The 18,186-nt window shown below is 40.1% G+C and overlaps 1 protein-coding gene across 5 annotated transcripts; it reads right to left on the reverse strand.

Moving 5' to 3' along the window:
- Positions 1 to 7,560: 7,560 nt before the first annotated feature.
- On the reverse strand, positions 7,561 to 17,400 carry LOC145579057 (uncharacterized). 5 transcript variants are annotated; one of them, XM_081636334.1, is made up of 7 exons: positions 16,894 to 17,400; positions 10,907 to 10,956; positions 10,532 to 10,619; positions 9,387 to 9,503; positions 8,868 to 8,971; positions 8,025 to 8,098; positions 7,561 to 7,901 (listed from the first exon to the last, which is right to left on the reverse strand). In XM_081636334.1, the coding sequence occupies exons 1-5, from the start codon at positions 17,371 to 17,373 to the stop codon at positions 8,921 to 8,923; spliced, it is 786 nt and encodes a 261-aa protein (XP_081492460.1). In that variant the 5' UTR covers positions 17,374 to 17,400; the 3' UTR covers positions 7,561 to 7,901; positions 8,025 to 8,098; positions 8,868 to 8,920. The 5 variants fall into 5 exon arrangements, with proteins under 5 accessions (XP_081492460.1, XP_081492461.1, XP_081492459.1 ...); XM_081636335.1 differs by lacking the exon at positions 8,025 to 8,098; XM_081636333.1 differs by having other exon boundaries at positions 8,025 to 8,971.
- Positions 17,401 to 18,186: the final 786 nt, after the last annotated feature.

Raw genomic sequence — 18,186 nt, forward strand, 5'->3', positions numbered from 1 at the left:
ATTATTGTCCATACAGACAACAGCAAAAAGTTCCAAAGGAGAGACTCCATTCTTTTTGATCTATGGGGCGGAAGCAGTTCTCCCAATTGCGATGTACGAGCCCACTCTAAGGGTAATTTTATATGATGAGTCGGCGAATTGGGAGGCCATGAAGACCGCCCTGGACTTTCTTTCGGAGGCCAGGGGCAATGCGGCGCTCAGACACAAAATTTATCGTGTAAGGATGACAAGGGCATATAATCGCCAAGTGTCTAAGCGTCCTCTGAAGATAGGGGATCTTGTGCTCACAAAAATGGAAGTTGTTGGCCGAGCTAATGAGGATGGAAAATTAACTCCTAACTGGGAAGGGCCGTATCGAATCAGGGAAGAAGTTAGAGATGGCACGTACCGTCTTGAAGCCATAGATGGCCGTCAGATCCCACGAACGTGGAACACTGATAATCTGAAAAAAATATTATATTTAAGTCTTTTCTCAGTATTTAGCCAAAAAATTGTATATACAGCTAGGTCTATCGACCGAGCAATGTAATTTTGACAAATTAATGAAAAGTCAAACATTGTTATCTTATTTAGCTATTCTACTTATGCTTATTTGCAATTTCATGGTTTAATCTGAAATGCCGAATGAAACCTGTAACTAGGTTGCTTGCAACAAAGCAACCCTGCCTATAAAGGCTAAACAAGATTGCTGAAGTGAGAAAGGTTACAAGATCGCTTGAAACATAGCAACCCGGTTGCTAAGGCAATTCAAAAAAAATAAAAAAAAGGAAGAGATAAACTGACTGACTTTAAGTCACAGATTTACGTCCGTCCCTTATTTGGACGGACGATAAAGGCAAGGTATCCCAAATTAGCCCAACACAATTACCCCCTTTAATGGGGCAAGGGCATACCTAGGCATCCTACCCCAGCCAAACTTAGAAATTTTAAGTTGAGATAATACTTGAAATTTCTTGAGTATGTCCGAGCGATAGTTTCAACGGACGGCTCACATAAAGCCAATTAAACGACCGAATAATCTGTTGATTCGGCGGATCACCTAGTCTAAGGGCAATCATTACTATGATTAACTTGCTAGTAGTCATACCCTTTAAGGCATAAATACTACCAAGTCAATCAAACCAATCAGAGTATGGACTAGGCGAACGCCGAATAAAGGGGCATACCCCTAGGCTCGTACGAAAGCAATAAAATATGAAAAATTGCAAGAATTTGCTAAGTATGAAACAAATATAAACACCGCTCAAAAGGCGGCAAAATCAGCATTAATTAAAAAAACCGCTCAAAGGGCGGCAAAATATCTTACAAAAACCACTCGAAAAAGGCGGCATTTAAATATAATCAAAAATTGTTTAACAAGGGCAGAAAAATGAAAAGCTGAAATCATGGGGCGGCTAGGGCTCTAGGTAGCTGGGTCTTGGCCTTGGGCAGGCTCTTCTGAGGCAGGAAGGGACGCATCATCAACAGGCGTTTCTTTGCTTTCCTTTTCGTCTTCAGCTCCGTCCGCCACCTCTTCATTCTCCTCATCTTCTGAGGTAGTTGGCGTGATGTCTAGCTCAGGAGAAGGCTGCCCGACCTTCTTAGCCTCTTCCCTGAGGCAGACGAAGTTGAGGCGTTTGGTGAAACGTTCATGATAAAAGGCTGCCTCACCCTCGTCCACCATGAGCTCGAACGCCTCGAAGAAGTGGATCTTCAGCCTATCCTCAGCACTCTGCTCAATGCGGACCACCTCGTCTGTGCTAGGGGGCCGAGGTGCCTTCAGCCGTTGGGTTAAGTCCTCAACGGACTTCTTTAAAGTTCCCACCTCGGCCCGGAGAGCGTTCGCCTCGTCCAAGGCGTCCTTCAGGTTCTTTTGGGCTAAGGCCAGATCACTCTTGAGCTTTTTAGAGGACTCGAACCCTTCCTTCCAGCGCTGGCCGTCCAGGACAGCCTCATCCCTTTCTTGTTTCATGGCCTCCCTGGCCAAGGTCTCTTGTTCGAGAGCCTTTCCCAGCCTGACCAGATCTTCAGCTTGCCGCGCCGCCTTGTCGGACAGCGCGTTGGTCCAGGTCTCCAAGTGAACCCTTTGGATGGCGATCGTCCCAGTAACGGCATCCTGGGCCTTTTGAACCTTATCCCAGGCATGCTTCAGCTTCTCATTCTCCTTGTCCTTCCATTTGAGGAAGGCAGTTAGCCGCAGGAAGAGCTGCGTACAAGAGAAAACGAGTTAGCAAAATAAGAATAAACAAAAAATTGGCTAAGTATGAAAGCTGAGAAAGCTACCTCAGCACTGCAGTTGATCATTGGGCCGAGGAAGCCCTCATGAATTCCCCGCAGCTTGTCCCGCTGCTCAGCGGGGACGGCCCTAGCCATGCCTTCCTTCATGGCGTTCCTGTCCGCCCTAGTAAGAGACTGGCCGGGCAGCTTCATATTCAGCTCCTCTGTAATATCTGCACACGAGCGTAATAGAGTTTAGCTTAAGCAAGTAGACTTAAAAGGAAAGTGCGCAAAGTTGTTAAAACTAACCGTCTGAGAAGCTCGTAGGAGAAACAGGGTAGAAGGTGAATGGAGGAGGCGGTGCAGGCTCGTCGCCCTCCTCACCTGAGCGGCCAGGATGATCACCGGCCGACTGAGAGGCTTCAAGCCAATCAGATTCTTGGACTCTTTGGACGGGCGGAGTCACGTTTGGCCCGGTCGGTTTTGCCGAATTCGACTTACCCCTATCATCCGATTTCTCGGACTTATCGTGGGCCGGCGTGGCAGCCGGATCCACGGACTTGGAGGCCCCGCTATCACCCAGTCGGGGTTGTTCTCCTTTGGATTGCTTAGAAGCAATCCGCGACGTAGTCTTTGCAGCGGTGGTGGAAGTGGTCTAAGTTGTGACCGTCTTCCTTTGCTTGGACGCCCCCTCGCCCTTGTCATTTCTAGTAGCCGAGGACGACTGCTTTCATTTAGCCCTGGGGGTCGGAGTTGACAGCTGCAAAGAGCAAGCAAAAGTTTAAATCAATAAAACTTTGTTAATGTTCGTGTAGATACAACTAGGACCCTGCTTCCAACATACCAACTCGGACAAAAAAAAAAGGGTAATTTCGGAACAGCGTCCGTGCAGGCCCAGGAAGAAGCCTTCTGCCAACCTAGCAGCACGAACGCTAGCCTTAAAAGGTTTTATACCTCCTTGGTTTGCTCGTACATCTTGTGACGAGCCTTGTATCTGGCCAAGTTAATCTCGGCCATGTCAATCTCCCCTTTCTGCTCCTTGTCCAGCATGGTGTACGCTTCCTCTGCAAAAACAAAATTTAACCAACAGTTAGAATAATTTCCAACATGAAATGCATTCGGACGCCAGAGAGAGCTAAAGTCCCACCTTGCGGAATGTTTGTGTACAGGCCGTATGCGGACATAAAAATTGGGTCCCTAAGCCATCCGGGCAAGGGGATCCAGTTCTGGGGCACGATCACCAACTTTCCATCCCGTCTAACCTTCTTGACTTTAAAATATTCAAGTTGGTGAGCCTGGTCTGGGTGCACGGGTGGTTTGTATGGTCTGTGGTTCCCTCGGCCGAGTTGGATCGGCTTGGCATTAAACCGATTCATCCGCAAATTGAACTTTGTATCCTTGGTTTTGATGCGGTAGAACCGATTCTTCCAATCACGCCACTTAGACACACGGTCCATCACCACCATATAATCCTTTGTGGTGCTAAGTATAAACCATCCGTCCGTGTGCTTCTCGAGGCGGACCATTGCGTGCATCTTGCAGAAAACCGGGAAGTCCGGCTTGAAGCCCTTACGGATGCACGTCACCAAGTACCCAAATATGTTCAACCAGCTGTTTGGCACCAGCTGAAAAAGGGCAATGTCGTACTCGTCCAGTACTGTACGAATAAAGGGGTGAAAGGGGAGACGAAGTCCAACGTCCAAAGCAGCTTGGTAGACGCTGAATGATCTGCGGCACAGCCGCTCATCCTCCCAGGCGGCCACCGAAAGAGACCTTCTTGTGGCTTTAATTTCAAATCCTTCTCCCAGCTGGAGAAACGCCTTTTACTTCTCAAATCCATCATTGAGGTAGCCCAATGCTGTGCTACCCACTGTACAGGCATACGGATCTTTAAAATTGTCTACATTGGTGACCGCATCTTCGGCCGCCTCACCTTCGGCCTCAGCCTCATCTTCTACCCCTCACCCTCCTGGTGAGGGGTAGTGCCAAATTCAGAGGACAGCACTCTGTCCAAGTCAGCTGCCTCGGCCGAGCTACGGCATCTAGAGACATGGCCGCTCCCAGCTGAAGGAGGCTCTTCATAAACTAAGGGACTCTTACCCTTATCTTTAGCAATGGCCGCCCTGGTTTCCAAAGTAGGGCCACTGCGAGGGGGCAGGTCGGACGGTTCGTTGATAGATATCCCAACTCTTGGCATGTCCGACCTGCTATGTTGGAGATGGAGTTGAGAAAGAGTTGGGACGGACGGATCAGCGTCCGCCCGAGAAGAGGAAGGAGGTCCTTCACGAGATAGCAACTCGGCCTCATCCATGACCGAGTTGGCATATTGGGGGAACCTTAGTTCCGGAGTTCGCCCGGACGTTCCCACCATAGAAGAAACGCCTTGAGCTCTCTGGCGTTCCTCGAAAGAAGAAGTAACCTCCACGGCCGAATGATGAGTGCCCGTGGAGGAGGTTGTCCGGGTAGTAGACCCGGTCTCTTTGTCAACACTATTTGGGTCATAAGGGACCCTAGGATTCACCAGACTGCCGTCTGGATTTCTGGCCGCATGAAGATCATATGTTTGCCTAGTCCTTGCCATGTTCGACTGCAGGGACAGAGAAGAATAGGTGGAGGTGAGTAGGTACGAACTAGAAATGGACCCACTCCCTGAAGGAGACAACTCGTCTTCGTCCACTCTAGACTCGTCAGTCCCAGGAGAACGGCCGGCCTTATGAGGAGAAACGGACGAAGCCGAGTGTTGAGCCAAATTTAAATGAAAAGCAAGAAAATAATACAAGTAAAAAGTGAAAGAAATCAGGCGGCCTACCTCTGTACGTGTTGAAAACTTGACAAGTTCTTGAAGGTCTTGAAGATTGACCGGAAAACTTAAAAAACATCCGGAAAACTCAAACTACGCGGCGGAGCTCTTGAAGATTCAGGGGAAATCACTTTCTCTCTCTAGAAATGCTCTGACTTCTCTCTAGAATTCTCAAGATTGTAAAGTGCCAAAATGAAGTCAAACCCCTCATATTTATAGACCAAATTCATGGGGGCAAAATGGTAAAATCATCTTTCCCGCTCAAGAGTCTGAACGGTTATTTTTTGAAAAAACTAACCTAGAATTCAAAAAGTCGGTATGAGGGATCCGTCAATTTGGATGAAAAAAGAGAAGGATGACTAACAGCGCGTCCAAATAGACGGCCGAATCAACGGAATGAAAATTTCCATCTCAAAGACCTAGCGTCCGCACCTTCTTCCAAAAGCCCAGGTGGCAAGATCCGGCCGCCTAATTTCCAGACCTTATCAGTCTGGGAAAAATTCCATGCGGACAAGACACAACTTTTGGTCTAAAAAGCGTTCGCCCCTTCAACTGGTGGACATGATATGTCCGCCCCTACATACAAGCTCAAATCTCCGCATACTCGGACGCATTAAGACGAGGAGAGGATCAGAAGAGGCGGCCTGTAAGCGTGCGAGCCACCCCCTTTGAGGGGAAAATGTTTAGGGTAAAAATAATCCCAAACATGTGGTCCAATCCCGTAGTGACACGTGGCCTAGGAAAAGGGCAACACGTGTCCCTATGGGAAGATGACGCGTGTCAGATGCCCTAAAGAGCACCTGAAATCAACAAGAGAAAGGGCCCTTATTACATCAGGGCCCAAATCCCGAGGAAAGTTATTGAAAGCCGCAAAGCGGCGCCCCCCATGTGACACGTGGCACTCTCTGATTGCGCAGCCAATCATGTCACGGAATTTTAGGGTACAAACCCTATAGGGGCACATACTCCCACCCCTATAAATACCCCAATCATTTATGATAGGAGGGGGAGTATGACATAACCTTAAAAAGAGCATTAAAGAGCTTCAACTTCTTTCTACTTTCTCTCTCTAAACTTTCCGTTTCCCGGTCTCTAACTTGATCGTCGGAGGCGAATATTCCGGCAAAGGAATATTCGTTGTTTTGCAGGTGTCTCAGTCTCATTGCCAGAAGAGCGCGACCAGTATCCTAGGAGATCACAAAAAACCCCGAAACAAGATTGAATAATTATTGATGACTTATCATACCTATATAAGTGAAACGATAAATAATGAGGCAGTGATATATTGACAAATGATAGTTACATATGGTGATATATACAAATAAGAATGTCATCTTTTTTTAAGGTTGTTATAAATATTCAATTGTAAAATCTTCAATGTCAACTTTTAGATGAGACGAATATAAAGCTTAGAAAGTAATTTTATATAATTGGTATTTACATGAAGTAAACTTGTTACTCCGGATTATTTCTTTGTATTAAAATAAGTTAACTTATTAATAATTAGTAAATATAGTAGTATAAGAACTGGAATAAAAATGTCGATAATTAATTATGGTCGGGCTAAATTCGGATCGGGTAAAAATCAAATCGAGATAAAATTGGGTCGGGTTGACATCAGTTCAGGTCAAAACAGATCGGATTAGATCGATTATTTTTCGGGTCAATTTCGGATCGGGTTGAGCTTGGGTCGGGTCAAATCGGTTCGATTTGATTTCAAATCGGGTCAAATCATATTCGGGTTGTGTTTAGTTCAGATAAAATAGGTGCCGGGTTAAGTTCAGATCGGGTCAAGTTCGGATTCGGGTCGAGTTTAGTTCAGCTACAGATTGGGTTTCAGTCTTGATTTTCCCGGATCAAATCGGATCAGTTATAGTTCAAAACGGATAATTTTTTTCGGGTCGGTTCGATTTTGCCGCCTCTATAATTGGGTGTGGTTATTTGCATAGACTTGACAAAACTAGCCCAAATGACCACACCTAATTACATGGCTTGACATACCCTACTCAAGAACCAATCAAACCCGAAACTACAATTGGAAATTCGCTTGAAAACCGAAGTGACTCGAATAAAAAGCCAAACCGACCGTAAGTGGAGTTGCCCTGCTTATGAAATCTAACCGATACTAAAAGTGAACCGACTTGCTTTTACTCAACTAGAAAATTACCCGATAACCGAAGTGATCTAACTTGATTCTAACCCAAGTCAATTAAAGCGATATCCAAATTGAACTTTACAAAATTATATATGCAAAATGACTTGAACCAAAATTAACCGATACCCAAAATGATTTTAAATCAGTTTAAACTTGAAATATTTAACCCAAAAAGACTTGGGTGGAAAACAAACCAAACTAAACGAACTCGGTTTTTTTATATATTGGATTTTTAGGAATTTTCTCGTTGATAGCTCTATACTATTGACTTTTTCCATTGGGGGCCAACTCTTTATTTCGATTATCATTGATAGCCTCATACTTTTGATTTTTATACAAAATGACATTCATGAAAGATTTTTGTTAAAAAATCTGTTAAATACAACCCATGGTTAAAATTTCTGTTAAATATAAAAGATCTGCAGAGAGAAATTAAGCTCATTTATTAAGCATGAGAATTATGAATACAGGCATACAACAAGTATGATCATTATTTATACACCTGAAATGAAAGAGCTAACAAACTCTTAACAGACTTCCTGATAAGTAGTTACACAACTTGGTCCTAATCACAAGTCGTAATAACTAACTATAATCAGTTGAGCAGCGTGATGTAATATAAGCCAATAGGAGCTTAGAGTAAACCAGTAGCTCGGATCGGTTGCATCTGCTAGCTGTGCAGCTTGAGTCCTTGATTGAGCTGCTTGGATTAGCACATGCTACACTATCACATGCTTACAGATGACTACTCTGAAAAAGTGAAAATGGACATAAGATGATAAAATGCCAGGATATCTACAGTAGCTTGTTTTTGTGGTAGTTAGATTAAATCAAAAAAACATACTAAGACCTAGCAAGTCAATGAGTTCATACCTAGATAAGTAATAGGTACTTCAGAAGTTCAGATTCATTGATATGCATACGGAATACCTCAGTCAGCGTTTCAACTTTCCAGTCAAAACATGCCAATTCAGATTGTTAAATTGACAAAATCATACACTGATTCATAAGCATGATACAATGGTATTATCGCATAAAGAATTTTCACAAGATTGCACTTAAATAATAATATCTTAATGTGCTCAGGGGGAATAATTAAATAGAAGTGATCAAACTTGGTGTCAATAATCGCAAAAGGAGGAGTTGGGTACCTGTTTGCTTTGAGTACATAAATTGTTCATAAATGTTGTGCATAATTTTGGAGATACCTTGACTCCACAAAAGCAGAGAGAGGAAGAGACAGGTGGTGGCAGCAGCAAGACATAGGGTTGTTTTTTAGAAATTACTTTACACATGATAATTTGATAGAACTTTTGGTGGGAATCCTAGAAAACGGATATAAACAAAAACCTTATAATCAGAAACACCATGCCCAAAAAATGGCAGGAAGCAGACAAGTGAGACAACTACAACTAAGGCTTTACAAGTGATATTCACGACAAAACAAATGTCTTGCTAGGATCTAAACAACAATGTGATGAATGCAGCCAAGCCATGAACACTTAACGAAATCAAACTACAGATGTATAAAGCATTTAAATGTTAATATCTTGGGAAAATAAGATGATTATGAAAGCACAATTTCAAGTGACACTAAAGAAGATTATCATACAAAATAGAATAGCCAGCTCCTCATCTAAGTTGTAGGGGAAAGACATGTATGCAGCGAATACTTTACAGCATCAATATCCATTGAGATTATATTAAGAACCAAACCTGAAAGACAGAAAATATCCATCTTCAGTCACTGCAGCAAAATTCTTGGCTAGTCAAGGCATGGCTACAGAAGTCATTTTCTCTTGAAGCATCTGAACTCGAGCCTGCATCAAATAATTTCAGCTCATGACACTTTAAAAGCAGTAAATAGTATGCATCAGAAAGCTAATCCGTAAAAAACTTTTAGAGGTTCAGGAGGCAAGGTCAATGTTATTAATATCATGGAAGGCTGGAAGAAGGGATGTATTCACACCATGTTACAACAAATAGCAGCATCAACAAATTACCTATCTCCAGCATACATTACATTATGGATTTTTTCTGCATATCTTTTATAGGTCTTTTAAAAGTTGAGTCCATCCCTTTGCTTAAACATAACAAATCAATGGGTGATGTGAACTTTCCACATCATAAATTCCATAGTAGTGCTAGATCATAGCCTACTTTTCAAATGCAGTACTAGCTGCAAACACATAAAAAAAACCATGACTATAATACATATTAATTCTAAGAACTTACCTTAAAAGCTTTTGAACGACGGAGAGAAGGATCACAGTTCAAAGCTATGGCATACGACTCCTCGGCATCTTCTAGTCGATCCATAGCTATGAAAATATCGCCTTGGCAAATATAAGCCTAAGATTTTGAAAACTATCAGATACCTCCAACACAATACTATAACAAATAGATGTATGATTGCACTGACTTTCCATATTATAACCATTGGCATTGGCTCTGTCTTAAATTGTGAGACTACCCCTTCTAGCACAAGATTACAAAAACTCATGCTTTACAAGTGTATGTCTTCACTGAATAAGATATAGTGTTAACACAACATTAAGAAAATGTTGACAACTTCACCAGGCCAATGGAAGCATAAAGGGAAAAATATGCGTATGATGTGGACTTCATCTATATTTAATGCCAAAAGAGTTTTCTAGAATACACATTTCAAATTATGCACACTGAAATGTATGTAACATTTCACTTAAATTTAAAAGAGTAAAGGGATCATTCTTGTACAAGTATCCCAATCTGAATATGAATATGACTTAAGAACCATATAACCATCCTAGGGAAAATAGAACTTAGATTTGAAATCAGCTAGCATATCCACCATGAAGTATGTTATAAGCCTCATGCCCACATCTCATAGTAACACACAACCCACTATGAAAATAACGATATGCACAGTTAACCATATGATTTACACATTGACAATATAATGCACCCACTCATGTCGAGTAGCACCCTGCACTAGGACTGGGATGGCCCTTGTGTTTCTTTCTACTCGTTCATCTCTAGAAATTTTAAAATCATGATGCATGGTTGACCATGTGACTTGCACAATGCACAAAATCATGTAAATTACCTTTTACCCAATACCAACATTTCAAAAGTAATAATAATTTGAAGCATAAACCATAAGCGATAGTTATTCTCTACATTTTCAACAGAATGTCAGTGGCACATCTTCCATAGAAGCAAGTTACCATCTGAGATTTCCAGAAGGATCCAGATTTCCAGAAGGATGCAAGCTTCACCAATAAAGATAACTACACTAAACTTTGACATCACCCCGATTTACTTTCAGTCAAAAGTGCGTTAAAAATCACGAATTCCCATGAAGCTCCTTACAGTGAAAACCGGATGTCACCACCCACCTCAGCATACAATGGGGCATATACTAGAGCTTCTCTAACATCTTCAAGAGCCCCACTGAAGTTGCCTGATGCCAACCTTACAGCAGACCTGAATTTGAGATAGGATGCTCACTTATTCAGTAAAGACAACTTCTAAATGGAATGGTGAACGCTTCATTCAATGATAGAAGTCACATGCAATAAATAGTAAGAAACATCCTAATGAACAAAAATATTAAACCAACACAGAACAGTGAAGCTGTCAGCTACCTAACTCACAAGTCATGTAAAACATAATTCACTCCTTAAAACTTTTTGTAAGAGGGTTTAATTTCAAGTATTGTAACAAGTGCCACTATTTTCAGCACATGCAATAAGACATGCAAATTTACAAACCTGCCCTTGTGCGTAATATGAATGCCTCCTATTGGTTTAGCTTCTATAGCCTGAAATAGCAAACAAATTAGTGTTAGCACTTCTAACAATAAGTTCATACTAAGATCTCAAAGAGTAACATTGATTATGCCTGAAGATGGAAAATCGAGTGACACACTATTGCCTGAACTCTCTAACCTCAATAGATTTTTTTTTTTCATTTAGAGAATGTTTAATTTTTGCAAGCCACGGGAAATAGTTGCAGTCCACAGAGCTGTCAATTCGGGTAAACGAGTTGGGTTTGGGTCGGTTAAGAGTGGGTCGGGTCAACTCGAGTTGGGTTAATTCGGGTTAATGCCGTAACCTATGCGGGTCGGGTTCGGGTTAGGTCATGCTTGAGTCGGGTCATACATCTTATCGGATTTGGGTCGGGTTTAGCTGTTTAGGTCGGATTAATAACAAGTCGGGTTACATTCGGGTCGGGTGAACAATAGGTCGAGTTTAATTCGGGTTTTCACCGGTTAAAACGGGTTAGGGTAATTCTCGGGTTCGGTTCAAGTCAATAATTTAATTTGCTGGTTAGAATCAGGTCGGGTCATTTGCGAGTATGAATCGGGTTCGGTTCAAGTCAATAATTTGCGGGTTATAGTCAAGTCGGATCATTTCCAAGTCGGGTCATTCTCGAGTTCAAGTCAGGTCATTCTTGGGTTCAAGTCGGGTTCGGTTCAAGTCAATATTTGCTGGTTATAATCAGGTTGGGTCATTTCCATGTCTGATCATTCTCGGGTTCAAGTCGGATTATGTTCAAGTCAATAATTTACGGGTTACAATAAGGTCGGGTCATTTCAAAGTCGGGTCATATTCGGGTTCAACTAACTATAAATAGATAATTATCATTTTTATCAAGCTAATTATTTTCTTTGACTATAATATATATGGCAACATACTAGGGAACTATATTTTATAATTTAGGAAGATAATTATCCCCTTTGACCATACAACAAATATATACTATATTTAACTCTTAAATTTGGGGATGATGCTCCTTTCTTTTGCTGGCCTAGTCTGACTTGGTCTCCCTAGACAAAATGCTTTGATCAACAATAATAAGGTGGTCTAAAATGAATTTAAGGTGATTTGAAATCGGGTCAAGAACAATTTGGGTTGAATTTAGGTCAGGTCAATAACAAGTCGTGTTGCTTTCGGGTTGGGTTAGTAACAGATCGGGTTGAATTTTTGGGTCGGGTTAGTAATAGGTCGGGTAAAATTTGGGTCGCGTCAATAACAAGTCAGGTCGAATTTGGGTCTGGTCAATAACAATTCGGGTTGATTTCGGGTCGAATTGAATTTCGAGCCGGGTTAGTAACAGGTCGGGTTAAGAACGGGTCAGCTTGAATTCAGGTCGGGTTAGTAACAAGTCGGGTTAAATTCGGGTTAAAACGGGTTTAGGTCAATTTCGGTTCAAGTCAGGTTCGGTTCAGGTCATAATTGATGGGATACATTCGGGTCGGGTCATCTCCAGGTCGGTTCATGTTCAGGTTCGGGTCTCACAGACTTGGGTCAACTCGGGTCTAGGGTTGGTTTCAGGTCGGGTTTGGGTCACCATTTTTTCGGGTTTAGATGTGTCGGTTAATAATCGGGTTTGAATCGATATTTCGGGTCGGGTCGGCTTTTGACAACTCTAGCAGTCCATATAACAAATAATGTATGCTTGCAAAAAGCTAAATTTGGGCTTCCAATCTTATGCTCACAGCATTAACAAATAATGTATGCTTGCAAAAAGCTAAATTTGGGCTTCCAATCTTATGCTCACAGCATTACCATAAGAGAGAAAGAAATATTGTTGTCTCATAGCAACATGTTTTGTAGCTTCTATAATTAAATATTAAAAATAAATGAGGAACCTACTTCAATCTCTAGAAATTAATAAGTTATTTTTAGTTATACTATATTACTTTTGAATTTGTTGAATTAATCTTCCAAATTTAAGTAAATTGTTTACGGTGCTTACTTAATTAAAATTGTTATATAAGCATTGTAAAAATTCTTCCTCCGTTCCAAAATTGTTGACAAGTTTTGACTTTGATACTATTTACAAACTCTACTTGGTCTAGATTTTGTGATTATATTAGAAAAAATAAAATTATGTGGGACTTTCTTACATTCTTCACAATGTTTAGTTCTAAATAAATCAACTGTTTATCATGTTCATATTGATAAATAGAGATATACGATTGAATTCATGCATTGACTAACGTGATGAAAGAATCGTGTCAACTAGTTTGAAATGGAGGAGGCATAACATAAAAATACAAAAGCAATTTATAAAAATCATATATTCACATGTTCAATATATTTGTAACACATTATTCATGCACACTAGCACAAATGCACAATTCTAATAGTGATATAAAAAAAAAACAACCAAGAAGGTTCTAGCACGATTTCCGCAATGTTTGATATGTTTCATAAAAAACAAAATTGATTTTTTGTTTTTAAAAAAAAAACAAAATAATGAACAAAATGACATTTTCAAGCACAAACTACCATGATCTCTCACAATTTAATGATTATAATTTATGAGTATTAGAGCATTCAAGTGAAAGTTGTTTTTGGTGCCTAGGCATATGAGAATTTATGATGTAAAGGAGCAATTAATTGGCAAAAAAGGTAGAAATAGCAAGAAATCATCTAGCTACCACAAACTCGGTAATTCATCGGTATTTTCTTGAATAATGAATGCTACCTCAAGAAAAACAAGCATGCGGTTTTTGAAAAATAAAATTAAAAGAATCAAGAAAATGAAGGTTGTTAAATTACATCGATTTAGCTTGAGTTTGATAATATGATATTAGGAAAAGACGAAACTATAAAAGATTACTTCCCAAAGGGTAACTAGACCTTTATTGACTTGACTCAACATTTATCGGAATAGTAGCAAGATATGCATAGGGGTCATTATGGGTTTCCACTCGAATACGACGATGGTTGGGGTGATCAGGGTATGCCCAATTATAGCCACTACTGACCCGCCCTGGACTATAACTTGCCTTCCTGTGTAAACATCCGGTGAACTAGGCGATGTTGATCCTAATTATAATTTCATCAATTCATCCGGTCAAGAAGGGGATTAGCCACCATTTACCGTCCCTACCTTCCCTTCATGGACACCAAGCTGGTGTCAATCTCTAGCTTAAGGGGTGTAAGGATATTATCATTATATGCTGATAATAGTTTGTATAATTCCTTGATTTACTTATTTGGTTGATAGTCAAAGTAATCCCTAACTCTTAGCTAATGTACCGAGTCAAGTACTCAAATGTATATAGTCGTATTTTATTGCTTACTCATGTAGTAATATACTCATAGAATCACATTAATATAATTAAGCTTTCTCTTATGCTCAAGCTTTCTCTTATACTCTCTAAGCTTTCTCTCATTCTTTCTAAGCTTTCCTACATTATCTTTCTCATAATACTATCTGGGGGCAGGGTTGCTTATTCTTTTTTTTTTTTTTTTTTTTTTTAACAAGCCATAACCAGATTTTATTAATCAAAGGCTAGAGGAATCTAGCAAAACAGCGGCAAGAATACATGGAGGAGCATCCTCAATCCACACACACATCTCAACAAACTCTCTACTCGCGTGTGCTAATTTGTGAGCGACAACATTACCTCTTCTGCCTACTTGGGAAATTTTAAACGAAAAACAAAGACTAGCAAGATGAAGTAAATCACTAACAATCAGACCAAAACCAGAGACTTCCTTCTTCTGTTGCTTCAAGTAATGGAACAATTTACTATTATCAGTTTCAAGAACCATGTTTCGAAGGCCAGCATCAAATGCGATAGACAAGGAGTGTCTAGCAGCAAGGACTTCAGCCACATCAACGCCATAAACAGCCAGCTTCACGCTGTGCAGCAATTAGCAGCCATAATATCTCCAATATTTTCGCATATAACTCCACCAAGGCCAATAGATTGAACCTGAAAACAAGCAGCATCTAAATTAATCTTATAAACACCAGGAACAGGAGGGTGCCAAGTAGAAGCAACACTCTCGGCAGTATTAATTTCAGAGGGGAGAACCTCATTAGCCTTTTCAAATTTCCCAACCATGTACAGAGCTTCGTTAATCACATCCTCAATAAGCATATTCCGCTTCTCAAACATCCTTGCATTTCTTTTCAGCCAAATAACCCACAACAGACACCAAAATATATCCCACCAGGAGCTATTTTTATAGATTTTCATGAGGTGAGAACACCACAAGAAGAAAGAGGATTCATTGCATAAAGTAGTATCCAGCCTGAGGGGAGAAAAATTCCAGATTTGTCTAGCAGCAGGGCAGAGAGAGAGCGCATGAATGCTTGATTCAGGCTCATCACCACACAACAGACACATATCATCTTCACAAATGCCCCTACACTTCAGGTTTCTTCTGACAGCAATACTGTTATGAAGTACTCTCCACCCAAAATGCTTGATTTTTGGGGGAATTTTAACACTCCACAGGACATTCCAGACTTCATTGTCCTTTGGGATACATTTCAGACTTCATTATCCTTTGGCATACATTCCAGACTTCGTTCGAAGAGGAAGCACACAAATTCTTCCTAGAATGAAGTTCAACATAATAGGCACTACGAACTGTGAAGATCCTTTTTTTTTTTAATGTGACCACATCCAATTATCACCAGCAGCAAAGTGGGCAATAGAATACTAGAAATTGACTCAACTTCCGTAGGGGGTGAAAAGGTGATTGAGCAAGTTAGTATCCCATTCCCCATTCAGGTCCCCAACACATTTAGGAGAGTCATCAGTCAGGTTGTGTTTAGAGAAAACACGAAAATCAGGAAGAGAGAGAACCCAAGGATCCTGCCATAAATCAATTAAGTGACCACTGCCAAGTGTCAACCACCTTAACAGCACCTTTCCTAAGAAGATCACAGGCAGAGAGGATGGATTCCAAGTATAGCTAGCGCCGGAGATAATCTTTGCATCCATGAATTCAGAATTAGGAAAGTACTTCAGTTTCAAAGTTTTAACCATCAAAGATTGGGAGTTGCTTAAGATGTGCCAAGCTTGCTTAGCAAGCATAGCTTTATTGATTTAAGACTCTCATTCTCATACCTCCCTCCTTTTTGGAACAATACAACTGCTCCCAGGCAACCCACGCGGTTTTTCTTAATTTAGTCATTTTTGAGGCTGTAAATGTATGCTAAACTTTGGGGTATGCAGATATATTAGCTTGCTAAGAGTCTGTTGTTGGTATTGTTTGTGCATATTTGCTCGATAGTTTGTCTTAAATTCGTACTTCGTGGTTTTACCCTTATTTAAAATGAATGCATTACGAGAATTGTTGAGTTTGGTTGTAGAATGATTGATATGAAGGCTTTGATTAGCCTTTTGGGCATTATATTTGGTTTGAACAACATAAATTTTTCTAGTGTGAGCTTCTCGGTGATTGATCTTTTTTGTAATTACATGGCACACTTATGCTTGCAACGCTACATTTTGATGAGGATAACCTCACTTTTCTCTCGTTTGCTCACCTCATTTTCAAATCTACATCTCGTCATTTGTTTCATACACTATACGACTATATCAAACATCATCTAAATCCTAATTTTTGCAAAAAGCTAATTTTTATAATATTAACATAAAAAATTAGACTATTAAGCTAGGTCCTAGTTATCTGTCAAATCAATCCAAAAAGCTAATTTTTATAATATTAACATACAAATTTTTGCAAGAAAACCCTATCAAATCAATCCAAACACAATCTAGTTATTTGTTATTCAATAACACATGAACCACTGTATAAATTCAACAATAACCCATTAAGATCATTTTTAAAAAATTATTGAAAAAAAACACCATCTAAAATATTCCAATCCACCCAACTTCAACAATAACATTCAATGTAACACAAAATGCACAGCACAAATAAAATTTCATTAACATGATTATTGTTTATAACTATTAATTAGAAGAATTAATTAGTACCTGAGAGAATAAACTTTCAGCTTCAGAATAGTTTTGCTTCTCAAACTCAACCTCACCCCTCTTCCTAAAAGCAAGAGCATCCAAGCTCCTCTTACCAAGATCAAAATCATCACCCCCTCCACCACAGACCTCAACCATGAGCTCAGCGGCACGAGCCGCCGTCCCACAATGGCTAATCATGGCTGCAGGGGGCAATACAACAAGGTTAGGACCATTACCGCAGCGGCCGAGACAACCACAGGAAGTTACAGAAACATGGGCAGGTGAAATTCCCAAAAGGGTTTCAAGAATTTGCAAAGATCCTTGCCTTCTGCAAGTCCTGTTTGTGCACACCCTTATCTCAACATTGGAGTTTTTTGAAGGTGAGGAAAATGGGTCAGTGGCTTTACAAGAAAGTGTGTGATTGGGAATGGTTTTGGTGGGTTTTGATTTTGGAGGGGAAATTAGAGGAGATAGAGAAGAGATGGATTTGGAGTGCATGTTGAAATTTGGAATTTGGAATTTGGAATTATGATCATTCACATTCATTCTCCGAACTAATGAATGTTTATCAGTCAAGGACAATTGGAGTCGGTCTCAGCCCAGTGGTATATCGGTAAATTCGCATGGCCTTCAATTTTTTTTTAAAAAAAATACTAATATATACACCCTCTGTCCCTTTTTTACATTCCTGCTTTCCTTTTTGAATATTTCAAAATTACATTCATACTTTCCTTTTTTAGTAAGTAAAGTTTTACCAAATATCCCAAATTATCCCTATTTTTCTGTTTTGTAATTAATGTTTTTTCTATTTTCTCACTCTTATTTTCTAATTCTCACTCTTATTTTCAGAATCCATGTGCATCAATTTAGATGAATATGATTGGTCTTTTTTTTCCACCAATAAATGTTATTGGTCCTTTTTCTTTCAAAGGATTGATGACATGTGCAGCATTAAATATTATTCTATCTTTGTTTTACTCAAAGACATTAATTAATGTCGTGTAATTCCCATTGTATATTCTTTTATTATTCTTTGTTTTATTCCAAGTTCCTTAATTCCCGTGTAATTTTACAAATAGGAATGTAAAAAAGGGACGGAGGGAGTAATATGTTATCCCAGTTTTATTTCAAGTCCCGTTGTTTCTTCATTTCTCGCTTTTCCTTCTTTCTGTTCTCTTCTCTTGAGCCTCTTCATATTCTCATCTCTTCTCTGAAGCTTGTTAAACAGTTGAAGTACCCAAGAGAATCGAACATTCGAGGAGATCAATTATTTGTGCTCGTAGATTGTCGAGGAAAGAGATCCTTGATCAA

This window comes from Chenopodium album, chromosome 14, assembly GCF_948465745.1.
Source record: "Chenopodium album chromosome 14, dcCheAlbu1.1, whole genome shotgun sequence".
Taxonomy (NCBI): domain Eukaryota; kingdom Viridiplantae; phylum Streptophyta; class Magnoliopsida; order Caryophyllales; family Amaranthaceae; genus Chenopodium; species Chenopodium album.